Source organism: Cyprinus carpio, chromosome A25, assembly GCF_018340385.1.
Source record: "Cyprinus carpio isolate SPL01 chromosome A25, ASM1834038v1, whole genome shotgun sequence".
In the NCBI taxonomy this organism is placed as follows: domain Eukaryota; kingdom Metazoa; phylum Chordata; class Actinopteri; order Cypriniformes; family Cyprinidae; genus Cyprinus; species Cyprinus carpio.
This window is the reverse complement of record NC_056596.1, coordinates 7479395-7505743: the sequence shown is the minus strand read 5'-3', so window position 1 is coordinate 7505743 and position 26349 is coordinate 7479395. Positions and strand designations below refer to the sequence as shown.

Here is a 26349-nt window from a genome sequence, read left to right as displayed (position 1 = left end):
TGGTATGGCCATTTTGAAAGCTGGTATTCAGTTATTAGGATCATATGTGTCTGCAAAAAATATCTGCGATATGATCCTGCAAAATCATGCCTACTTCATTTCACACTTTACACTGTTTTTTTGTTGTTTGTTTGTTTTAAATGATCATAACTGTTCTGTGGAACCCATAAAGTTAAATCCTATTTGTAAATGGATTGTCCTGGTGTGTAATTATTAAATGTGTGGGTATGTGTATACACACAAACAAAAGATTTTTATACACTACTTTTCAAAACTGTGGGATCGGTGAGATTTTTTAAATGTCTTTGAAAGTCTTTCAGGCTCACTAAGGATGAATTTATTTGATCAAAAATACAGTAAAACGTTAATATTGTGAAATATTATTACAATTTAAAATAATTAATTAGAATAATAAATTGTTTTGTATTTTAATATTTTTTTATGTCATTTATTCCTGTTGCAAAGCTGAATTTTCAGCATCATTACTCCAGTCTTTAGTGTCACATGACCCTTCAGAAGTCATTCTAATATGTTGATTTGGTGCTTAAAAAATTGTCAATGTAGAAAAGTTCAAAAGAACAACATTTATTATGTGTGTGTGTGTGTGTATATATATATATAGTGTAACAATGTAAAGGTCAAAAAGACTTTTAAATCAGTTTAATGCATTCTTGATGAATAAAAGTTTATGTAAATTATTTAAACTTACTGACCTTATATGTTTAATTAAACTAAAATTATTTTTTTTATATACACTATTGCATTCAAGTGTGATATTCTCTGGGTTTAACCTCTAAAAGTACATCACAGATCAATTACACTACTATATTTTTTACATTTCTACAAAAGTTAATATAAATATTTGACATTTCAGACACAAAATGGCAGGCTAATTTGTTTACTTTTTTGCTTCAGCAACGGAAGTAGTTGGGTTACAGAGAAGCCCATAGAACTGGAAAGTAGTGAACACAGACACGTATCAGCACTATTGGAACATCATTTTTCTAGTCAAATTAGTGAACCAGCACAGTTGTCTATAAAACCATTAATATGCTCAGAAGCAGGTGTGCATGTTAATTCTCAGAAGAGTCGGTCTCCTCCGTGGAACCATCACTCTCCATTTCGATCCTCTTGCGTTGGTGCAGGGACTTGCGCGGTGAGGCCTTCTTGGACGTTTCCTTCTGTCCTGCAGCGCTGCTGCTGCTGTTGTTGGAGGTCGGGCTGATGGCGACTTGAGCTATGCTGGAAGAATCACAGAATCATAGTGTTAAACGCTAGTATATAAGCTTTAAAAAAGTGTTAAATATAAAAAGATTGTTAGCAAACTGCCCTTTTTTAATAACAGACGGTTCATATTTAACCAGCAAGTGACTGTAATATACTCTTTTAATCAAGTCCGTCTCTCTCACAGTCTCTCCAGCTCCTGGTCCATCTCTGGATCAATCAACAGGTCCGATTTATTGGGAAGAGCACCTGATAAATATATATGACACAAGATAAAGCGTTCAGTTTATATTTCTTCTTATTAAAAGTTATTCAGAAATACATTTAAGCATCATCTAATGCTTACCGATGTCTTGGTTTACGCCCTCATGTTTGGCCAAAGCCATCAGGAAGCCATAGAAAGACACTCGCTGACTGCTCTCTAATATCTCCTTAACGGCAACAGTGGAAGGAAATTAGGAAGAAAAGAAATCACTATCATCATGTTCTATAGTGAGGATGGCTATAGTGGGTCCCATTATATTTAGTGATAAACAAGTTACTATATAACCCTACTATTACAATTGATGCAATAATTACAATTTAATTTAAATATTAATATATATTTAAATATAAACTGAATATAATTAAAAATCAAATAGCAAATTCAAGAGATATAAAATTACTATTTTTTTAAAATCTGAATTAAAATCTTAATATTATATATATTTTTATATATATATATATATATATATATATATATATATATATAATATATAAGTTTTTGGTAGCAAAACAATATTAAAATGTCCCTTTTACACACTAAACATAAAACAAACAAAAAACCAAAAACTAACCATAAATAAAATAAATTAACTCTAAGCCAAACCCAAATCCTAACCCTAACCATATAGTAAGTACATGTAGTTTATTAAAATTACTCAGTACTCATATATAATTACACTGTAACAAGGACACCTTAAGATAAAGTGTATCCAAATTTTACACTTAAAAAACGTAAATGAAAAATGTTGCCTTGTCAAATAACTGATATAAATAAGTTTAAACTGAAGTACTAAAATTGCATCTGAAACAAAAATACCTATTAAAATAGAAATAAATAAATAAATAAATAAACTGTCAGAGGCAGATAACAAAATTTCTAAAACTAAAATAAAAATATAAACATAAAATGTCTTATTTTTGTCTTACTTGTGTTTAAACCTCTCACAAAGTCCTTCAATACATTCACAAAAGATGGAGGAGTCTACGCCGCCTTGAGCGTCCGGCTCCTCGTTGACTGCGCTGGATAACTGCTCCACCGAGGTGGAGGTCGGGACTATGACAGTGTTTGGGCTCTTCCCCGACAGTAGGTCTTGGTAAATCACAGACACACTCTCCACAAACTCTGTGAAAGTGAATGAGGATGAGATCATTCCAATGAACGACGACGGAGCCTCGAGTAACCATAGAAACGCTTTCACATGCCACTGATGATGTCATTCTGGCCTTCCGTTACAACCGCTGTTGAACTCTCAAGGTCAGAGCGGCTTTTGTTGTAAGCCAGACCTTTAAATATCATCATCTTGGAATTATAAGGTTCTATCTGCCAAGTTGTGTATATTTTGGGACTGATGTACAAAAGTGACTTGTTCCCCATATCCTATATCATATATACTGTATGGAATGCAAAAACTTTGAAGCTCAATATCTCAAAACTGCTCAGAATATACATGAATGTATTTTCAATGAATGTCATTTTTATTATATTAAATTATAAGTTATTACCTTCAAAAAAGAACTGGATTTGGAATGAATAAATAAAATCTGAGAATGACATTAGACAGTCAGTGGCATCTTCTGTCAGTACAATCCTATAAGAGAAAGGAAATATGAAAGTTAATAAGTTAAATATCAATGTGAAAGGAGGCAAAGTTCAAGGAATCATCTATATACTGTATATACACACACACACACACACACACACACACACACACACACACACACTTATATGAATCTACCTGGCTGCATTTTGTACCATCTCAGTAGGAAAGTCAGGACACAACAGCTGTAAAAGTGAACTATATTCTGCCATTGCCAACAGATCTGCAAGAAGAAACAGCTGTATTTGTCGACTGTAAACACACCAATGCAAGCAACTAACGTAAAGAGTTACGGCTTGACATAAAAAATGATAAGAGGATTTGCCTCTGCTTACCCCCATTCTTTCCAATCTGTCTGAAGCATTTCCAGAAGATATGAATGAAGGACTCTCTATTGTGAGAAGTCGCCTTGATGTAACTGAATTCCCTGAAGAGCACATGATTCCCGTTCTTCACACTGGTAAAACTGTAAAATTATATCATATTTTGTAACATGGTATATATCTGTATTTTAAAAATATATACATATATTTAACTATTTAATATACAAATAAAATATTATAATATAGTAATAAATAAAATGTATTACTATATTATAATATTTTATTTGTAGCCTATATTAAATAGTAATTGTTTAATAAGAAACGAGTAATAAATATTTAATTTACATATATTGTTATTATTATTATTAATTTACATTAATAGCTGTATAGCCAAAAGTGCTAAATAATAACGACTTACTATTCTGCAAAATATCGGACCACACCAAACTGAGTGTATTCATCTTTATGTTCAAGCAGCTGTGTGACCGCATCGTTGAGATAGTACAGCACATTCGTTTCAGCTGGAAAGTATAAAGAAACGAAAATAACATGACAGTAGTGTGTTCATTCTTTTGAATGCAACTGTCAATCATTCTGCGAGCAGGCATCTTGGAACCGACTGCAGTTTATCAATCTACGAACCACCCAGGCAAGCAATAATAACCGAACCATACCTAAATACTCGTCCACAGTGAGGTTGAAGCGATCCGTATTCATTTTCATGGTGTTTTATGGAATTGAATGATTAGTCTTAGCTGAGATGCAGATGCGGTGCATGACTCTGCTGGTGAACCATTCAGAATGGAGTCCCTAAAGATGCTTTAGCGGTCAGTGTACCCACTCTGCACTGCGCCAGACACAGCGCATCAGAGTAAGTATTCATGAGTACAGTTTCTTAGGGCTCAGTGCTAAAATAGCAGGTAAAACGTTATATTAATGCATTTAAATAGACTTTATTCTCTTATTTAAAAAGTGCAGAATCACTCTAAGTCGATATTTGTGTTTTTTTCCCGAAACATTTCCTTCGTATTTGTGTTAGAACCTCAGTCTCTTTGCAAAAATTAATCCGGGGATATAAACCAACCAATAGACGACGCGGTTGAGTAGCACGTGACACAACACGGAAGTGAGCGCTGGGTGGAGTCTGGCCCTCATTTTTGAAAAATGCCTTGCTGTGTTTCGTCAGTTTTTGTTGACGCAACCGCGCTCATGGAAACCCGTGCATGCGCAGCGCGGCTGTTTTACTGCGCCCATATGACTGGCCATTTAAATACTAATCCACGAGGATCTGTAATTAAGTATTTGTGTGCTGCCAGAGTTCGTGTACATATCAGTTCCAAAAGCACTCTAAAAGGGTATTTACGTCATTAAAAAGCTACATTTTATATATCGCAGAAATCTAACACTATAATTATTAATAAATAATTAATAATTGGCATTATTTATATATATATATATATATATATATATATATATATATATATATATATATATATATATATATATATATATATATATATATATATAAAATGCTAATTATTATTAATTATTACTATTTATTATTATTTTATATTAGTTGTTTTGTTTTGTTCCAACATCAAAAATGAATTCTTTACTGAAAACGTGATAAGACGTGAATATAAGGTTTAAACATGAATATTTGTAATTGCTTGCTCACTTAATTGATGCACAAACATATTCAAAATGTTTAATATTATAAAAACTCTTAGTAACAAACGAGGTGGTGATTTGAATGAAAGCTAGGCGTCTCCTCCTCCTGTCTCCCCGTCTCCGCCCTCAGAGGCGTTTCAAAGCCTGGAGAGTAATGACCAAATATCGGTCCCAGCTGATGAAGATCGCCCTGTCTCCCCTCTCTGAAAGCAGGTAACTAAAATTTATATATTTACTTGTGATCGGGAGAGATCGGAGATTATTAGGCGAAAGCTGTTCTAAGCGTTTTCTGCCTCGGTGAAGCTTGCTGCGTTTTATTTGAGGGCCTCAGTTTTAGTGACGGACTGAATCAAGCCGCTTTTATATATGTGACGAACAAAAGTGTGAGTCGAGTTTTGCATTTTATTGTCACGTATCAGGTTAGATGAGATCGCAGGGGTCAATTTTGACATTTCCAGCGTTGTGCTTGTTGGGGAACTTTGTGGAAATGGCGATATTCGTTTGAATCTCGTGATGGTTTAAGCTGTTGCAGGGATAACAGACAGTCAGTCAGGGCCGCGTATGTGCTAACAGCTAACCGGTATATTTAAATTTAACCATATTTACCCTTCGAAACTAAACAAACCATCCACGGAAATGGTTTTAGAAAGCTGTAAGGAGTAGATTTGCAACGTCTTGATTGAAGTAGAGCCGTATTTAAACGTCTTATCCTGCAAAAAGCGACGGCCCGAGAGACAGCAGCTGCGGGTCACTAACGGCTCTGCTGCACCCCGAGAGTGTTCTCACATGTGATGCGCTACTGAACACTAACGGTTTTAAAACCCTCAAACTACTTAATCTATAATTATTTCAGCTGCTAACTCATTCAATCGTTTGGTATTGCGAAGAACACTCCTTATTTGCTGTTTTATGTTTGTTTTGGGCGGGCTGAATTGGCGGCGGTTTCTGCACGCAGCGTTCACGTTATACGTTTCTTCACTTAAAGCTTGCGCTTTTGTGTTTAAGGATTTACTTTTCGGCTCGGATCGATATGTAATATGAAACTAGCCTCTTCTGGTAAATGCATTAGTGGATGTTGTTCTGCTTTGGCTGCAGATCTGGATGATGTGTGCATTTGCTGTGAAGGGAATAAAGGCATTTCTTCAGTCTGGCTGGAGGGTGTTGCTGTTGTTGTTGAAATGCATGCGGATGATGATCTTGCAAAGTTATTGTGACAAGCTGGTCAAGTTCCCCTTGCCGTCTTAATTACATTCGTTTTTAATACTTTAGATAGTTGAGATGTTTGCTGCATGCATCAGATGTGCTCAAACACGTCTAATTAACATTTAACTCTAAACTATTAAATTTAAGTGGTCTTAAACTGTAACCTTTACATATATAGTGCAGAATACTGTGATGAAGTGTAAAAGTTGGTCTGGTAGACTAGTTTGTTCTGCTTTGTATGCTGTGCAAGTAACCAAAGTTTCCCCTTCTTTTGTTAAGCTGAATAGATAAGACAGACAGAAAACAGTCATGGGGGACGACAGTGAATGGATGAAGTTACCCATCGACCAGAAATGTGAACACAAGGTGAGTGGTCCTGGCTACTTTTATATTTTGGCCCATCCAAAATCCCCTGATGGTGTAAGAAGAACCAGCTTGTGGTTGTAGAACTAAACAGTCAGCGGATGGCTCACCCTAATTGTTGCCTTTAGAGATGAATGCATGCAAAGCACTGAATTAAACGCAAGCAACGTCTTTATGGAAATAACACCCCTGTTGTCAGCAATATCATTTACAAGTGAACAACAACCTTGCTATATGGTTGTCATGTTAAGTCATTTTGCGTCACTTCCACCCAAAAAAAGCATTTTGAGTTTTTAAAAAAAAAAAGGAAAAAGTGTCGTTTTCAATGTTTTTTTTACTCCAAGCCACTGCAAATCTTGGACGCTATAAAATCATTTTTAGATGTTTATTTGTTATAATTTGATTTTTAAATGCATTATAACACGCGGCGTTCAAAAGTAATGTTGTTCGAATAAGTCTCTTTAACTCACCAAGCTTGCATTTATTTTTTCAAATATACAGTAAAACAATAACTTTGTGAAATATTACAATTTAAAATTGTAACTGTTTTCTAATGTTAATATTTTAAACGGTTTCCTGTAATGGTAAAGCTGAAGTTTCAGGAGACATTACTCCAGTCTTCAGTGTCACATGATTCTTCAGAAATCAATCTATTATGCTGATTTGCTGCTCAAGAAACATTTCTTATCAATGTTGAAAAGAGTTATGCTTAATATTTGTTTTAATATTTTATCAGGATTCTTTGAATAGAAAGTTCAAAGTTCAGAATTTATTTGAAATGGAAATCTTTTGTAAAATTAGAAATGTCTTACTGTCACTTAGTCATCAATTTAATGTATCCTTGATAAACAAGTGTTAATTAATTTTTTGGTGATAGTGAACAGTGCTGATTGTACAATTGGTGAGATGGTAATGAGCAGAGCTGCTGTTTGAATCATTTAGTTCATTCTGACAGATTCTTAAATTCCTACATCAATTGGTCACACCACATTAAAAAGAGCAACACAGCTTTTGCTCAAGTTTCTTAATAAATTCAGTTTAATATCTGGTACTTTGTATTATCAACCTGAGTTTTTCATAAACAGCACATTACTATTTAGGAAATAAAGCATTTCATATACAGTGTACTTGAGTTCATGTGTCCTCTATTATGAATAATGGTTGTTAAATGTATAAATCAGCCCCTGAAGAAAGTGGGTCAGTTCATCAAGTAATGAGCTCATTTATTTGGTTGTTCGTTGTCATGATCATCTTGTTTCCCTTAGATTTGGAAAGCAAGATTAAATGGATACGAGGAAGCATTGAAGCTCTTTCAGAAGATAGAAGACGAGAAGAGCCCAGAATGGGGCAAATACCTTGGACTTATCAAGAAATTTGTAACCGATTCAAATGCCGTAGCCCAACTCAAAGGACTGGAGGCAGCACTTGCTTTTATCGAGAATGCACATGTGGCTGGCAAGTAAGTAGAATGTTGTTGGTTTTTTTGGGGGGGGTCCCAAAAATGGCAAAAAAAAAAACCATCATAGAAGTAGGAACAGAAGTCTTTGAATATAGTGCTAGTCATGAGTTTCACAAACCACTGATTTTGTCCTTGGAGGATTAATGACAATGTTTGCTTTTTCCCTCGATCCCTGAGCAGCTCTTTGTTTCTGTGACCGGTTTTATATGGAATAATGCTTGGCAAGAGCTTGTTGTTTACAAGTGAGTTTTGGAACAAAACAGAAACGTGATACCTCGTAGAAGTCTATTTCTGGATTGAGTGAGAGTCATCAGGCAAAATAGGTGTCTTGTCTTGTTTAGGAACACGGTAGTTTTAACCCATTCAGAAAACATGGAAATATACCTAATTTCCTTGTTTCCATGAAGAACACTGCGATTCTTTAAATTTAAACAAGCATTTCTGAGGAAAATGGTCTGATATTTCTGCTGCTCTGTTCTGTTTTTCATGATTGAGTTAATGTCTTTGTGATTGTCTAAATATATCTGGATAGTATCCGGTCAGTTATTGTTAATGGTACAATAAACTTTTGTAGATATTGATTGTTTTAAATGAGCTTGGATAAAGGAGTGATGTGAAAACAAATAACTTACTCCATGATGTTTGTGTTTTGATGTGGTTTACTCAGTTTGCTTTAGGGATACAATCTACAATTGTCAGATAAAACCTGATAACAAGAATATTTTCTGTTGAAGTAAGAGAAAACTTATTTTTAGCTGTCTGTGACACCGAAATTGTCTTCAAGTTGGTGTTTTAAATGGGGAACATACTTGGCGCAGTATAGAAGAAATTTCTTGATAGTGATAGTGTCAGTTTGCGGGGCCTAGTATCTATAATGTCTTAATGGGTTCTAATGGAAAGTCTTGTCTTGCAGGACAACAGGGGAAGTGGTTTCTGGAGTAGTCTGCAAAGTCTTCAACCAGCCCAAAGCACGAGCAAAGGAGCTGGGGGCTGATATCTGCCTCATGTACATAGAGATTGAGAAGGCAGAGGTGGTCCAGGATGAGCTCATCAAAGGACTGGATAACAAGAACCCCAAGATTGTTGTTACTTGCATTGAGACGCTGAGGAAAGCACTTTGGTGAGTAGGCAATTTTTAAACCTGTTAACCATAAGCCTGAAGCAAATGCGGTGGCCAAATTGTCACTTACTTGCTGGCACTTATTCAGCGTAAAATGCTTTTAAATTTGTTTCCTTTTCAGTGAATTTGGATCGAAGATCATTACTCTCAAGCCTGTAGTGAAAGTGTTGCCAAAACAGTTTGAGTCTCGTGAAAAGGCAGTTCGAGACGAGGCCAAATTGCTGGCGGTGGAGATCTATCGATGGATCCGCGATGCTCTGCGAGCTCCCCTCCAGAATATCAACTCTGTACAGGTGAGTCTGCTTCTCATGAAGTTTTCAAATACATAATGTTTTCATTTAAAATATGCATTGAGATATTCATAAAGATTGGGTCTTTTGAGTTAAGTGGCATTTATCTCGCAATGTTAATGGTCCATACAAGTTGAAATATTACTTATTTGATGCTTTTTTTTTCAGTTGAAAGAGTTGGAAGAAGAATGGGTGAAACTGCCAACAGGAGCGCCTAAACAGACCAGGTTCTTGCGCTCTCAGCAGGACCTCAAGGCCAAGTTTGAGCAACAGCAGGCTGCTGGAGGAGATGAGGCTGATGGTGAGAATACAGCTTCTACACCAGTGCAAAAAGCAGTCCGTAGTTCAAGACAGTAGTGAAAATTCAGCATTAAATTTGAACTCTAATGAAGACAATATTGGTAGTTATAATCCTTAAAAATGACTGTCCTACCATTTTGTATGTAATGAAATCAGATCTATTTGTTCAGGGGGGGGGGGGGGGGGGGGGGGGGGGGGGGGGGGTGTAGTCGATATCTGCCATTTTGTATGTAATGAAATCAGATCTATTTGTTCAGGCTGTGTAGTCGATATCTGGTATATCTACATTGGTTGCCATAGTAATGAATTAGTTGCCAGCACAAAGCAAGAGACTTTCTTTAACAACTGTGAGTAGTTGTCAGTGAGGAAAAAGCCATTTTACTGTCTCAGTTAGTTAGTAATTATAATTTAAGGATTAATTTATTAGTTTAAGGATTAACTTAATTTTTTTCTAAGAATTTAACTTAATTTCTAACTGTAGGAGACGATGATGATGAGGCTGAAGTTGCTCATGTGGATCCTTATGAGCTTTTGGAAGCTGTCGAGATCCTTTCTAAACTTCCTAAAGACTTCTATGAAAAAATTGTAAGTCGAACAATATAACACTGATCTATTTAAATAATATTGGAATTTGCATCAATTTCATTCCTGCATCATTTCACTTTCTAATCACAGGAAGCGAAAAAATGGCAGGAGAGGAAGGAAGCGTTGGAGGCAGTGGAGGCTTTGACTAAGAACCCAAAACTAGAGAGCGGAGACTATGGGGACCTGGTTCGAGCTCTAAAAAAGGTAACACTTCAAGTGGGATTCTGGGTAATGGGATATCCTCTGCGAGCAAGGCCATTAGAAAACACTCCCTTTTGTTGTTCTAGGTTATTGGGAAAGATGCCAATGTGATGCTAGTGGCCATGGCAGCCAAATGCTTGGCTGGACTGGCAGCAGGATTGAGGAAAAAGTTTGGAACATATGCAGGTCTTGTAAGTGCTCACTATGACATGAAATAAACTCCATGGAAAAAAGATTCAAATCATGATGGTTGTTCAGTTTTAGACAGCTATATAATTATTATTATTTTTTATTTTTTTTTGAAGGTGGTGCCAACCATCTTGGAGAAGTTCAAAGAGAAGAAACCTCAGGTGGTTCAGTCCTTGCAGGAGGCCATTGATGCAGTCTTCCTTACTGTGAGTGTTCAAAATGCATGGTGGGAATTGACAGAAATGATTTGAAATTTGATAATTTATCAATAACTTGGAAAATGACAACTGTATTGCAGACAACCTTGCAAAACATCAGTGAGGATGTTCTGTCAGTGATGGACAACAAGAACCCCTCCATCAAGCAACAGGCTTCACTGTTCCTCGCCAGAAGCTTCCGTCACTGCACCCCGAGCATGTTGCCAAAAAGCGTTCTGAAGCCCTTCTGTGCAGCATTCCTCAAGGTGCAGATTACCCACCAGTCAATGCAGGGAAATGGTTTTTGAAACATGTACTGGTGTCTTTGGGTCTTGAAATTATTAAGTTGTGTCCCTCTTCTCTCTGTGTAGCAAGTGAATGATTCTGCTCCGGAGGTCAGAGATGCTGCTTTTGAGGCTTTGGGGACGGCATTGAAGGTGGTAGGGGAGAAAGCAGTCAACCCATTCCTGACTGATGTTGACAAACTCAAGTTGGACAAGGTAAAAATGTGTTTAGCTTTGCATTATGACATTTAGGTTGCCATTTTTAGAGGTACAATATTTGTAATATTCTGGTGAATACTGATAAGCCAATAATCAATGAATGACTGAATTAAAATTTTGGTCTAAAATTAAAAAGTCAAATCTAGGCATCACAACATTTATTTGTAGTATGATTTGCCAGAGAGTTTTTGAAGATTAAGTCTTTTACAAAATGTAAAACTGAGAATAAAACTTAGAATCTCTGACATATTCATTAAATTTAAAAGATTGTGAGTTTAAGAGTTTGATTTTGTATTATGAGGTGTTCGGTTTTAGATTAGTAATCTGTATATATTGGTCTTTTTTGTTGGTGTGGGTTTTTTTTTTTTTTTTTTTTTTTTAATACTGATGTTTCACTAATGACAAAATAATTCCGTGATTTTAATATTTCAAGAAACTGTAATGCTAAAAGGTCAATAAAACAATCATCCTTTTTTTTTTAAATTATAAATTAATATAAATTATTTATCATCAACCTGGAACTTTGTAAAGTTTCTAAAAATGACATAAAACCAGCTAGTCGAAGGTGAATGACCCACACTTCCTTTGTGCAAATTCATGCAAATGTGTATCAGGCAGTCAGCCTACAGACTGTGGGTGGAACAAGTGCAGAAGTTCAAGACTCTTTTTCATGTTTCATGCATAAATAGATAAAAGAATGTGCTGATAAAGTGGAGCTTGCTGGAAAGAAAGGAGGCGGTGGTGGAGGAGAGAAGAAAGAGAAAGCTGCTGCAAAAGCACCTCCACCTGTTGAAGCACCTGCCAAACAATCCGGGCCTCCTAAGAAAGCTCCTCCTGCGAAGGTACCGCCAGTTCTTATTTTGTTAAATCGGTTATTTTAAAGCAAGATGAATGATTTTGTTTCTTTATGAACAGGCTGCAGGACCTCCCAAGAAGGGCAAACCTGCCTCAGCTCAGAGTGCAAAGTCCAAGAAAGCTCCAGACACAAAGGAAATTGTCGAGACTGAGTTGTCTGTACGTCTCCAATTATACATTGACACTTTTAATATTTTATTGAACTGAGGACTTGACCAAAAATAATGGTGTCATGTAATTGTGATTTTTATGTGTTAATCAGCCGGAAGTGTGTGAGGAGAAGGCTGCCGCTGTGCTCCCAGCCACCTGTATGCAGCTGCTGGACAGCGCTAACTGGAAAGAGAGACTTGCTAGCATGGAAGAGTTTCAGAAGGTGACTGGGTTTTGTGTGTCTACCTTTTGTGCTGTTTTCAGCTTATTTGTAATGATTTCCACTTGAGGAACATGCTCTAAACTTGAATGTGTTCTGCTCAGGCTGTGGAGCAGATGGACAAATCTGAAATGCCGTGCCAGGCTTTAGTCAAGATGCTGGCTAAGAAACCTGGATGGAAAGAGACCAACTTTCAGGTAGTCCTCTTTACCATGTAGGGCTGTTCTTAATTCTCAATGTTCGGCATTCTATCTGGTGCTAGTTTCCAGTGTCTTTCCATCTCCAGGTAATGCAAATGAAGCTCCACATTGTGGGTTTAATCGCACAAAAGGGATCGTTCTCAAAGACGTCTGCACTGGTGGTTTTGGATGGTCTGGTTGATAAGATTGGAGACGTGAAGTGTGGAGGTAAAGCTAAAGAGGCTCTCACTGCGATCGGGGAGGCCTGTTGTCTGCCGTGGACTGCTGAACAGGTAGGTGTTTGGGGTGTGGGTTGGTTACCGCATATTGTTCTATATAATTTTTATTATTATAAATAAGAGTAACTGAAGTGTAAAAACTTGTTGCTGTTGTATTATAGTAATGTTTAATTCTTTTATTATTACTAATACTATTAGTGACTTATTTGATTAAACTTCATTATGACAAGATGATGTAATGTAAAGAAGATTATTATTTTTGATTTAAATAATTGCCCTTGTTTCTTAATTCGCAGGTTGTCTCGATGGCTTTCGCTCAGAAAAATCCTAAAAACCAAGCAGAGACATTAAACTGGTTGGCCAATGCCATGAAGGAGTTTGGATTTGCAGGGTGAGCAGTGTGTATACCTGGACTTTTTTCCTTCATGCAGTTAATCTTTCGTAATTTCTAACTCTGAATCTAATTCCCCTTAATTCAGAATAAATGTCAAGGCATTCATCAACAATGTCAAAACTGCTCTGGCTGCCACAAATCCTGTGAGTAATTTTGAGTCATGGTTTCAATATGGTTTCCAAGAATTTCAATCTGAAAGTGAACTTATCCTTTAATGGTCCCTTTATGTGCAACACTTACTAATGATAGTGATTAATAAACATTCTTTGCCTGAAATATTATGACTTATTGATATATGAACAAATATTGTGTTCATGTTAATGTAAGCTGTGAGGACCTCAGCGATCACTCTGTTGGGAGTCATGTATCTGTACATGGGCGCTCCCCTGCGCATGTTCTTTGAAGACGAAAAACCTGCCCTCCTTTCACAAATTGATGCGGAGTTTGAGAAGGTAAATATGCTCTTTTAAAATACACTAATTGAAAGTGGTCGTTTCAACGAGTTGCCTTGATCATCCGTGGGGCTTGCATTAAAAACAGTTTTATGTACATAATCATTTGAACCACACCTGCTTATTCATTGTTTTTATTTGGTATTGCCAGCCCCTCTCTACCTAGCTTGTGTGTGTTTGTGTATATTTTATTTTTTCACTGTCTGTATTGCTTATGTTTGTCCATTAGTTATTACACCTTGTTTATCAAAGCAGATTTTTTCATAGAGCACATTATCTTAATTTCACACTGCTGATTAAGTCAGAGTTTTCAGCTTGTCACTTTTTCTTTTCTTCTAAAGATGCAGGGTCAGTCTCCTCCTGCCCCCACGCGTGGCACCAAAAGAGCAGGAGCGGATGAGGAGGGAGATGCAGCTGAAGAAGAGGTGGACAGTGGAGCCGGAGACATCATGGACCTGCTGCCCAGAACTGATATCAGGTCTGTGAGAGTGTGGCAGTGCTTCAAAAAACGTTTTCTTTTCAAATTTTACATTCATCAGGCAGTTTTGGGATCCCAGTGCACCCAAACCGTTCAGATTAAGAGATGAGAAGAAAACTGATGAAACTGATTCTTGTTCACAGTGATAAAATCACATCGGACATGGTGTCAAAGATCAGCGACAAGAACTGGAAGATCAGGAAGGAGGGGCTTGATGAGGTGGCAGCCGTCATTTCTGAGGCCAAATTCATCCAGGCCAGCATCGGCGAGCTGCCAATGGCACTGAAGGGCCGTCTTGGTGATTCCAACAAACTACTGGTAATTCAAATTACTTAAACTATCTAAAGTCAGAAATAAAATGTTGGAATCTGGTTTAGTTTAAGTTCTCTCCATTGCCGTTCAGGCATTTCAGTTCAATTAAAGGTATGGTTGTAATCATATAAAATGTGTCTGTAGGTCCAGCAGACTCTCAATATTCTGCAGCAGATAGCTACTGCCATGGGTCCGTCTCTTAAACAGCACGTCAGGAACCTGGGAATTCCAGTCGTTACTGTTCTTGGTGACAGCAAGGTATGAAACACTTAAGAGGCTGTTTGTTACACTTGTGGTGTGGCATCATGCACACTTATGCTGCTTGTCTAGCTGTTCAGATAACCTACAGCTAGAGAGCATGAGTTGTTTCTAATTTGCTTGGAATTTGACTTTTCAGCCTAATGTCCGTGCTGCTGCCTTGTCAACACTGAACACATGGGTGGAGCAGACTGGAATGAAGGAGTGGCTTGAAGGAGAGGACCTATCAGAGGAGCTCAAAAAGGAAAACCCCTTCCTCAGACAGGAGGTACTGCATTTGTGCTTTACCCTGTAATGCCTGACATTTTTATTTTTTATTTTTAAATGGAAGAGTTTATTGAACCTATAGAGAAAATATTAAAAAGGAGAATAAAATGGGACCATAAGAGAATATGGAGCTCATGCTTATGGAAAAGACTTTTAACAAAAATAACCTTAAATTAATTTTATTTGATCAGTGATCACAAGCTAAAATGCTGTTAAAATTCTGTAGCTGCTGGGCTGGCTTGCTGAGAAGCTGCCCACCCTGCGTACAGTGCCTACAGACCTCATGCTGTGTGTGCCTCACCTGTACACTTGCCTGGAGGACCGCAGCGGAGACGTGCGCAAGAAAGCTCAGGATGCACTTCCCTCCTTCATGATGCACTTGGGCTATGAGAAGATGATCAAGGCTGCTGGCAAACTGAAGGTAAGTGGGAGAAGAACGTTTAATTATTTAATATAAATGTCAAAAAAGCGTTTAATTAAGCATTTATACATGTCTTTACTGTCACTTTTCGATCACTTTAATGCATTCTGAATAAAAGTATGATTTTCATTCAATGTTATTGTAGATGGTTAATAAGACCAAAACACATGGATCAACTTTTGACCATAGAAAAGCAGTCGTGTAACATCAGGCTCCCTCTTGTCTTTCTGCAGCCGGCCTCAAAGGACCAGGTGGTTGGCATGCTGGAGAAGGCCAGGGCCGTGATGCCAGCCAAGCCTGCAGTTCCTGTCAAAGCTGCAGCTTCCAAACCTGCCTCCAGTGCCCCTGCTGCCAAACCAGCCTCAGGTTCATGCACTTTCCCTTTAATCACAGCTAACATGACCACTACTTCCTGGCTGGTTTATTAAACACATTTATATTTGCATGGTTGTTAATATATACACATGCACTCCATAAATTTACCCTTTTTTGCAGTGTCCCCCCACACCCCCTTTCCTGTTTTGGGGGGTAATTATGTGTCTCTTTTAGAAAAATACAAAGACTTTTTCTTTCATTATTTATTGGTTTAAGGAAAATGTAAAGTAAAAACTCTGATTTGAGATCTTTTGAAGATGCTGGACTCAACTTGAACGTCTTTTTATTTTACAGCTCCAGCCAGGAACCAAAGTCCCATTGAAGATTTCAGTGAACCAGAACCCAAACCAGACGCTAAGAAAGCTAAACCAGCAGGTCCTGCTGCTAAAAAGGTGTGGCACATTTCAGTGTTTCTGCTTTGGTAGGGAGTTGCTGCTGATGAAAGATTTAAAACCTTTTCCCAAATTGTGATCTGAAACATCAGGTCCATAATACAGGAGGGACTGCTCATGAGAAGATAATGAATGTTTTTTTGCAGGTCAAAAATAAGAAGCCTCTATTGAATGTGAATTTAGATTTTGGCCTAATTTTGGCCGACTTTCTAAAGTATGAAGAGTCTGAGGATTAATTGGGTTCTGCATTTGTTTTAAATGAGTGTTGCTCTCTAAAGTGTCATTTTGTGCACTAGAGAGAGAGCATGGAGCTCAAGGTGAAGGGAGAGAAAGATAATGCTAAACAAAACAGGCTCTCAAGAGGGACTCCTAGCAGTGAGAAGGTATATTAGAATCTGGTATGAGGTGGCACGGTTTGGTGTGGAAGCACTGCATGTAATGTAAACTGATTCACAACATTTCTGAAATCCCATCTTCCTTATTCAGCTGTAATGGTCCAATCCAAGTTCGGTAGTCAGTGGAAATTATTACAATTATTGTAATGAGAAACCATTATAAACCTGTTGCCAGCAAAGAATAATCTTTATGGGCTTTCCGGCTGTTTTTCGCTGAAATAAATGCCTGATTGGCTGAATTAGATATTTATAAAAGTATATGATTTCAAGACAGCATTTTTATTAAGGCTTTGCTCATGATTAAGTTGCACGTTAATATTAATTGTAAGAGTTAGAATCCCACATGAGTAAATGAATATTCCTGATACTGAAACTGAGGCATTACTATCAAAATAATTTGTCGACATGAAGTAACAGAACTTGAGACTATGGTTTAGTGTAACAATTGTCTTCCTGACCCTTCAGGGTGTTGTGGGTAAGAAACCTCCAGTTAAGGCTGGTGCAAAGGATGAGGAGGACAGATCTGGTCCCATCTTCCTCCTCGTTCCCAACGGCAAAGAACAGAGGATCAAGGAAGAGAAGGCATTAAAGGTGAGCAGTTTTTGAATCATCCTCATGAACATTTGTCTGCGCTATTGACGCATAGTCCACACGTACATGGGTATTTTTATAAACTGAGATTTTCCTTCATTAAAAAAATATATATATATATATATCTCATCCGCATGAAAATGTAAAAACATGCTATGAAGTGCTGTAAAGAGCATGCCTAAACAACAACACTGCAATCAGAGTTTCTGAAAATCTTCACCCTGGCTTTTCAAAAGTTTTCAGTTTTCAGAAAGGTTTGGTTTCACTGACCTGATACTGTGTTTGCATGTGGACGAATGGCAAAATTGCATAGAAAATGCTGCCGTTTTTAAAATACCCGTGTTTGTGTGGACAGGGCCTGATTAGCGACTTTAAGCTATTTGGCATGTTTGGTTACCATTTCTCAACTCCTCTCCAGATTCTCAAGTGGAACTTCATCACTCCTCGTGATGAGTACGTGGAGCAGCTGAAGGCTCAAATGTCGACAAGTCTGGCCAAGTGGCTCCAGGATGAACTTTACCACTTTGACTTTCAGCGCCACGTGAAAGCTATTGGAGCCATGATTGAGGTTAGTCATGTCGCAATTGGTGAGTCAAATCATATCAATCTATACTAGATTAATAACATGCTTACAACTGTATTTTTCAGCACATGGAGCCAGAGTGTGAGGCTGTGATTGGCTGTCTAGACCTGATATTGAAGTGGTTTACTTTGCGGTTCTTTGACACAAACACCAGTGTGCTGATGAAAGCCCTGGAGTTCCTCAAGCTGCTCTTCACAATGCTGAGCAGGAAGAACTACCAGCTCAGTGACTATGAGGCCTCCTCTTTCATCCCCTACCTGATCCTCAAGGTGGGTCTTAATCCATCCAAACATTAGCTTTGGATAGCATGCATTTAATTTGTTGAAATAAACAACAGCCTAACATGGTGTTTTTGGTGTCTTGTCCTTCAGGTTGGAGAGTCAAAAGATGGGGTGCGTAAAGATGTCCGAGCTATTCTGACAATGCTGTGTAAAGTCTACGCGGCCAGTAAAGTCTTCCCCTTCCTTATGGAGGGAACCAAATCAAAGAACTCCAAACAGAGATCTGGTAAATGCACATGGATTTGGTTTCTCAAACACAAAATGGGTCATTTTTATGGTAGAAATGGTCTTTATCGTGACTGTTTCTGTCTTATTCGTTCTTCAGAATGTCTTGAGGAGCTCGGCTGCCTGATTGAGAACTTTGGGATGAATGTCTGCCAGCCGACTCCAGCCAAAGCTCTTAAAGATATCGCTATTCACATTGGAGACCGTGACACTACGGTCCGAAACGCTGCGCTCAATACAGTCGTGGCCGCCTACAACACTTGTGGAGACCAAGTCTTCAAACTCATTGGCAATGTAAGATGCTAATTACCCTCAAACGTGAACCTTTCACTTTTATTACCATCTTTGGATGTGATGTGGTGCTAAATTAAAATTTGAACTTTTTAATCATTGGCGCTGTCTGAGAAAGAAATGAGCATGCTGGAAGAGAGAATCAAACGTTCGGCCAAGAAGACGCCTGTAGTCTCAGCCAAACAAGAGCGACCACAGAGAGAGCATCCTGCAAATCCCAATGCAACCTTCCTGCGTAAGCCTGCTCAAGAGGAAGTGCCCAACAAGCTCAAGTATGTACTACTTATTGTCAAGTAACGCACTCTTAAGAGTTCTGGCCCATGTGTAATACTTTCTATACACACACAGTCTCGTTCTGTCCTCTTGTGTCATTGCATGTTGTTTCTTAATCCTGAGCCTTTCTCTTCTCCTCTTACTATTCTTTTCTTTTCTTCGCTGCCCTCCATGGACAGAATAATGTATCGCACTTACAGGATGTAAGTACTGCTGTAGCCACTGTTCACATGGCACCTGACAATCCTGGAAGTCTAGAGATCACAAAAAACTGGACTGAAATATTTGAGAGATTAGTAGATCATATAGATGACTGATATAGCCAAATATTTTTCAGCGTTATATTTGATATCCCTATTGTATTCGCTCTGGGATTTTTATGAAAGGAGTGTATAATGGTACAAATGTATATTGAAAGTCAATCATGTTTCCACACTTTCAGAAAATGAACACAAAGGAAATATTTAATTGATGCAGCAATATGCATATAGAAAAATGTTTATACACTACCATTTAAAAGTTTGGGATACGTGAGTTTTTTTTCTTCTTCTTCTTTTTCTTTTTTGCACATAGATGCACCAAAGCTGTATTTATTTGATCAAAAATACAGTAAAAACGGCAATATTGTGAAATACCATTACAATTTAAAATACATTTTTAAAATGTGGAATTATTTTCAGCAGCCATGTATATAATTTTATTTTCTTAGGATTCTTTGAATAGAAAGTTCAAAAGAACAGCATTTATTTGAAATTGATATATTTTGTAGTATTACTGTGACTATTCCGAAAACTATATATTTAAATGATTATTTAAAAAAATCTTACTTTTGATCAGGGGTCCGTTCTTCGTACCTCGCTTATTTTGCTATACGTTACAACGTTTAAGTTAATTGTGTGTTAAGAATTTTGAGATTTAAGAAGTGGTCTGCATCTACCATCAAAGCCACCCACATAAAAGCTTATTGTTCAAATTAATGCACGACTCAAACTCTACGTGTGCGTGTGACTGTAATAAAATTGAGAATTATTCCTTCACGATTAAATATCTCAATGAATAAAACTGGTCGTGTCTATTATTATAGATTTACACAACATCTTAACTATTTTCAGAGTGATTTTTAAATTCTTTTTATAATTTTTCCTGGTTTAACAAGGTACTCTTGTAAGAAAATGGCAGTAGTTGGGAGAGTGTTTCAGTATCACCTTCACTTAAAATAATACAATCTAAGCCTGCTACTGAGCAGGTTTGAGTTCACGGACCTGTTGCTATAACAGCAACTCCAGGATGAGAAGAACCTAACAATCCTGGATCATGTCAAATCGTCAACGATAAAATCCAGCTAACTGAGTAATCCACGTACGAAGAACGGACCCCAGGAGCGTGTGTATATATTTATGCAGTGTTTTTGATGATGAATCCTTTGAGTGAGTACGCGAATAATGACTGAATCCGTTTTAGATCATTTCATTTGAAACGGTGAACTTCACAAAAGTATCAAATTACCAACTTTTCTTTTTTTTTAGGGAGTGTAGAGTTTTATTTTTTTTTATTTTTTTTTTTCTCTACGTTAAATGACACTGGTTGGTAAACTTAAGACAAAAGCACATTTAAAATGGTGACGACATTTCATTTTTGCAAATTTTATATTGCAAGGAATATCAAAAGTGGATATACGCTTTAATACTTGCTTTCCTTTTTGGTGGTACTGAATCAGAATTTTGGGGGTTCTTATTATATAACCTAAAAATGCACCAGAAGTGACCTTATTCTCCATTTTCCACAGTCAAGCTCGTGCACAGAATGCTCACTTGGAGCAGTCAGCTCCGTCCATCCCAAAAGAGTTTCAGCTGGATCTGGATGTGTTTGAGAACAACCACACATGTGCCAGCGACATCCCTGACCTGGTACAGCATAAACTGGATGAAGTTCTGGAGCCGGTCATGATTCCGGAGCGCAAGTAAGGGTTTAGCACAATAGAAGTCTTGTTTTATGTCTGTTAAATGTATTACATGACCAAATATTTTGGCTTCTGTTGTGTTTTCAGGATTCGTTCAGTGTCTCCTCATTTTGATGACATTCACAACAGCACTGCCTCCACCATCAACTTTGTCATCTCCCAGGTGGCCAGTGGAGACATTAACACCAGTATCCAGGCCTTGGCACAGGTGGGCATCCCGCGTCCACTGTTTGGATTCTTACATCTTCATGTCAATGTTTTATTAAATGAAGACATTAAGACATTTCCTTGTGATATTCTGCAGATCGATGAGGTCTTGAGGCAGGCGGACAAAGCGGAAGCCATGTCTGGACACATCGACCAGTTCCTCATCGCCACCTTCATGCAGCTGCGGCTCATTTACAACACGCACATGGCTGACGATCGGCTGGACAAGAAGGACATCTTCAAACTCTACAGCTGCATCATAGGAAACATGCTTTCTGTGAGTGCTGCTTTGTTAGGGAAATGAGCTTTTGCTTCAACATAGAGGATTGCAGGAAGTTTAGGCCTAATTTCTGAACACATCTAGTATTGTATTGCCAGAAACAAAACGGCTTTTATTTGTAGAAAATTTTTTACACATTAAAATGCAAGGAGAGTCTGCGGAGCAAGCAAGTTATCGTTCTCTAGTGTGTTGAATCATGATGTGTCTGTTTCCAGCTGTTCTCTATGGAGAGTCTGGCACGCGAGGCCTCCATGGGCGTCCTGAAGGACCTGATGCACGGTCTTATCACACTGATGTTGGACTCCAGAGTGGAGGACATCGAGGACGGACAGCAACTCATTCGCTCCGTCAACCTGCTCGTGGTTCGAGTTCTAGAGAAATCCGACCAGACCAACATCCTAAGGTTAGCAGTGCGGCTCCGCTGGGCTACAAGTCCTCTACAGGGAACTTTGTTTTGCGTACTGTTCTGTATACAGCTGGCTGACACTGCAGGCTGACTGTAATCGATGGTTGTAGGTTAAAGGTCATTGTTTTCTTTCCAGTGCTTTGTTGGTGCTGCTGCAGGACAGTCTTATCAGCACCGCCGGCTCCCCCATGTTCTCTGAACTTGTCATGAAGGTACAACTGGTGCACTTTGTGCCTGTATATGCATGTTGACATTAACTGTCATATTGTAAGCAAAACTCTTGGCTCTTCTTCTGTTTTGTTTCGTTTTAATAAGCCTGTAGGACTTTACTTTCCACAACCCAATGAAATCGTGATGGAAAAATGATTTAACTTGGCTGCTAAATTATTGAATTGTATTACACACCCAGAAGTCATGTAAATGAAGTGGGAAATGTTGGTTTTTTTTTTTTTTATTTGAATCAATAGAAGTTTAATACACTTAATTCCACCCACACATCAGTAAAGGTCATTTCAGAGGTAAAGAAAATAATTTAACATGAACACATTTTACTGAGAACAGCATGCACTGATGAATCAATGCGTTCACATCACGTCAGTTATCTTAATTGTGCTTTTTCTGACTAGTAAACACCTTTAACAACACTTTCCTTATCCTATATCCTATAACACCTGTCTCTGTCCCATGCAGTGTCTATGGAGAATGATCCGTTTCCTGCCGCAGACTATCAACAGTATTAATCTGGACCGCATCCTGCTGGATGTGCACAACTTCATGAAGGTTTTCCCTAAAGAGAAGCTCAAACAGCTGAAGAGTGACGTTCCTCATCGGACGCTGAAGACGCTGCTGCACACGCTCTGCAGGCTCACTGGTGCCAAGGTACACATTTGAGACCTTTATAGAGCATGAAATTCTTTATGAAACTTTATCTTTATGAAAGTAATCTGTAAATGTCTCTCTCATAGATTTTAGATCACATGTCCATGATTGAGAACCGCAACGAGTCAGAACTGGAGGCTCACCTAAGACGGGTGGTCAAGCATTCGGCAAACCTCTCCGAGAAGGGCGTCCTCAGATCGGTATGTTCTTAATGATACATGGAGAAAATTGTGGTGGTTGATCTGGTTTCTTCAACTGAATTTCAATTTGGATAGGATGACAAAGTGATCAAGGCCAAAGTGAGCGACATCCTGTCTGAGATCTTCAAAAAGATTGGCTCCAAAGAGAATACTAAAGAGGTAACACTACAGCTTGTTAAAGACTTTTCAAATTTTGCAAAATAACCGAAATTATTTGCGGTTCTCAGTGCTTCCATCAATCAGAGTACATTGTTTCTCAGGGTCTGACGGAGCTGTATGAATACAAGCAGAAGTACTCTGACGCAGACCTCGAGCCCTTCTTGAGGAATACGTCCCAGTTCTTCCAGAGTTATGTGGAGCGAGGACTCCGCATGATTGAGTCCGAGCGTGAAGGAAAAGGCCGAATTCAGACCTCCACAGGTGAGTTGCACCAACTTTTATGTAACATCTTTTTGTCTTGATTTTTGTCCGAGCATACTAAGGTCTGTATTGTCTTTCAGTAATCCCTCAGCACAGCACAGACTCGTATTTGCCGAGCTCTAGCACCGTGCCCATCAGCAGTAACGGAGAAGACATGAACGCCGCTGCCTACTACGAGAGACTGAAGATCTTACGGCAACGGCGCGGCCTGGAGAACTCAACGGTTTGACTCTTATTAAAACTTGACTTTGTTAGTCTTTGGTTATGAAAAAGCTGAATTATGCAAATTCAGTAGTGTTTTTCCTTGTGGTACCTGGCTTGACATAATATTAAAAAAAAAAAAAAAATTGACTCCTAAAACAATTATACTTTGTTACCAAAAAAAAAAAAAAAAAGTATAATTGTTTTAGGAGTCAATTTTTTTTATTTATTTTTTTGTAACAATATGATTTACCAATACCTTCAACAGCAAAATACATTTAAATAACGCAAATTTATTAACACAAAACTATTTATATTGATGTATCAGCTAATTCTTTATTACATTTTAGGATTAATATAATAGTTTTAATGTAACTATTTATAACGGTAAATCAGACTTTTTTTTATATTATATTAACTTTTTAATGAGTAAATGTTAGGATTAATTTTATTTAAGAATGATCCTCAAATATCAGTAACAATAACGCTGTTTTTATTTACTTGTATTAAAATATTAGTCAGTTTTATTATATTCTAAAATTTAGTAAAGTGTAATTTTAATGCATCAATCAAATATTTCCTGTATTTGGTAAATATTAGTCTAAAATATTATGATTGTCATCAATAATTGCAGTGAATCTGAGTTTAATCTATATTGATTAATAATATTTGATGTATTAACAATACTTTTCTTTTAATAAGAATAATAATCAATAAGCAAAATATTAATCTAAAAATACTACTTTTTTTTTTTTTCTTTCGTTTGTTTCCTTTTTGATAATAATTGATGTATTAATACTTTTACAACTAAGATTTAGGAATTTTATTTACTGTGTATAAAATTGAGTTAAATATTTGCATGTTCTCCTGCAGCCGGAGGAAGACCGACCTCCTTTCGGCTCCCTGAGACCGCCGGTGGCCTCCTCCACAGACATGCTCCACAGCAAACTGTCCCAGCTGAAGGAGTCTCGCGAGCACTTCCAACAAGAGCAGTCCCACTCCCACAGCCCCACCCGCTCCTCCTCCCCCGCCTCCAACCTCGACGACCTCAAAAAGAGGCTGGAGAGGATAAAGAGCAACCGCCAGTAGATCAGCGCCTCGCCTTCATATGCTAATGCACTAGATAGTCAGCCGACTTCCCCAAACTCCACCATCCCAACGTTTTTCAGGGTAAATGCCTACATAGATTACGATAATGCGAAATAGGATGAAAAAATATAACTCGGTCTGTCTACATTGTATAATATTAAGTATACATTTTCTGTATGTTAGTATTGTTGTTTTTGTACATACAGTGGCTAACCACACTAGGCTTTTACGTGTCATTTAGGGTTTTTTCGTGTACAGTTTTCTTGTGCAGAATGCTGTAATATGTGTAACTGATGCTTGTTTTTTTTTTTAGTAGACATTTCAGAGAAATCTTAATTAATGTCGCTTTCACTTGGTCTCAACTTCTATCTGTTCAGAACTGTTTGCCATTTTTGCTGTTTTCTTTCTCTCTCTTCCAAGCATCTCTGAAGCTCTCATAACTTTTGAAGGATTGATTCCTTTCTTTTAAGGAGCATGGCATGAAGTACCGGATCTTTCTTTTTATGTAAATAAAGTTTGCATTACTAAAGGCTGTTAATTACGTTTTTCTTTTAATAACATTTTGCACACTTAGTGGAATCTTGGTTGATGCATTGTTTTGAATTATCCAACTGGGATTAATGTTGAAGTGTTGCTATTAAATTTTAAGTGTGTAATCTATAGTAAAAATGTCAATAAAGGTTTTTTTATATATAATTTAACAAACTATACATTGATGCTCTTCTGAATTTTTACTTCAAGGGGCTGAATGTGTCAGGCTGTACAATGCACAATACTATTACAATATAGATTCATGTACATAAATCCATATTGTAATCGTACTGTATAGCTATCTCAGTTGAGTTTTTTTTGTTTTTTTTTTTTTCTCTCTCTCTCTTTTTCTGTAGCAAGAAATCAGTACAGAATGACTTCTGAATAATCATGTGACACTAAAGACTGGAATAATGACTACTGAAAATTCACAGGAATAATTTACATTAAAATATATTAGCATTTTAAATTTAAAAATATATTCCACGATATTACTCTTTTTACTGTATTTCTGATCAAATGCAGCCTTGGTCTCTTAAGAGACTTCTGGCAAAAAACATTTTAAAAAAATCTTAACGAGCCCAAACATTACAACAGTTGTGTATTCTTGTGGCATAATCACTTTTCCACATAGTGTATCAGATATTATATCTGTTTCTTGACATTTATCAGAGCAAAAAGAAGAGTCAACCATGCCTACCTTAAACGGCTCATTCTAAATCGCCCCCACGTCTACGTCATGATGTGGGAAGATTTGCATAATGCTGCTCAAATGTTTTGCAAAGAAAGCATGACTTTTATTCTCGCTGTAGTATTGTTGCCGCAGCTGCCACGTTGTGAAGACGCTATGTGTTTCCTTGTGAAAGCGAAAATACTTTGTTTGGCCTTCCAAAAGAGGTCACAACTAGAAATCAGTGGTTAAGTTGTTTTTACAACACTGTTCCAGAACAGTTCAACCCAAATATTCAGATGTGTGCAGGGCATTTTTACAGAGGACTGTTTCCTGATCCTGGGAGAGAAGACTACAATGCCGGCTGTTCTGACTTGCAGCCTGT

General features: G+C 37.5%; 2 protein-coding genes across 7 annotated transcripts; one reads left to right on the top strand and one right to left on the bottom strand.

Annotated features, from left to right (window-relative positions):
- Positions 1–645: 645 nt before the first annotated feature.
- On the bottom strand, positions 646–4747 carry LOC109050869 (UPF0705 protein C11orf49 homolog). Of its 2 annotated transcripts, none has more exons than XM_042715219.1 (9): positions 4084–4746; positions 3828–3930; positions 3422–3552; positions 3225–3309; positions 2992–3077; positions 2415–2611; positions 1571–1679; positions 1410–1473; positions 646–1242 (listed from the first exon to the last, which is right to left on the bottom strand). In XM_042715219.1, the coding sequence occupies exons 1-9, from the start codon at positions 4130–4132 to the stop codon at positions 1074–1076; spliced, it is 993 nt and encodes a 330-aa protein (XP_042571153.1). In that variant the 5' UTR covers positions 4133–4746; the 3' UTR covers positions 646–1073. The 2 variants fall into 2 exon arrangements, with proteins under 2 accessions (XP_042571153.1, XP_042571154.1); XM_042715220.1 differs by having other exon boundaries at positions 1101–1242; positions 1383–1473; positions 4084–4747.
- A 403-nt stretch (positions 4748–5150) lies between these two features.
- On the top strand, positions 5151–25292 carry LOC109050584 (cytoskeleton-associated protein 5). 5 transcript variants are annotated; one of them, XM_042715209.1, is made up of 46 exons: positions 5151–5293; positions 6563–6649; positions 7912–8105; positions 9019–9225; positions 9347–9518; positions 9684–9816; positions 10297–10400; positions 10491–10604; positions 10688–10792; positions 10907–10996; positions 11089–11253; positions 11359–11487; positions 12180–12332; positions 12406–12504; positions 12608–12718; positions 12820–12912; positions 13002–13187; positions 13430–13524; positions 13613–13670; positions 13854–13979; positions 14321–14457; positions 14601–14775; positions 14914–15027; positions 15167–15295; positions 15521–15715; positions 15949–16081; positions 16385–16482; positions 16779–16865; positions 17343–17468; positions 17887–18036; positions 18117–18320; positions 18423–18558; positions 18658–18851; positions 18954–19120; positions 19301–19324; positions 20908–21081; positions 21169–21289; positions 21386–21565; positions 21784–21971; positions 22111–22186; positions 22665–22853; positions 22940–23053; positions 23129–23212; positions 23314–23473; positions 23554–23696; positions 24548–25292. In XM_042715209.1, the coding sequence occupies exons 2-46, from the start codon at positions 6593–6595 to the stop codon at positions 24761–24763; spliced, it is 6105 nt and encodes a 2034-aa protein (XP_042571143.1). In that variant the 5' UTR covers positions 5151–5293; positions 6563–6592; the 3' UTR covers positions 24764–25292. The 5 variants fall into 5 exon arrangements, with proteins under 5 accessions (XP_042571143.1, XP_042571146.1, XP_042571145.1 ...); XM_042715210.1 differs by lacking the exon at positions 5151–5293 and adding an exon at positions 5308–5463; XM_042715212.1 differs by lacking the exon at positions 16779–16865.
- The last annotated feature ends 1057 nt before the right edge of the window (positions 25293–26349 follow it).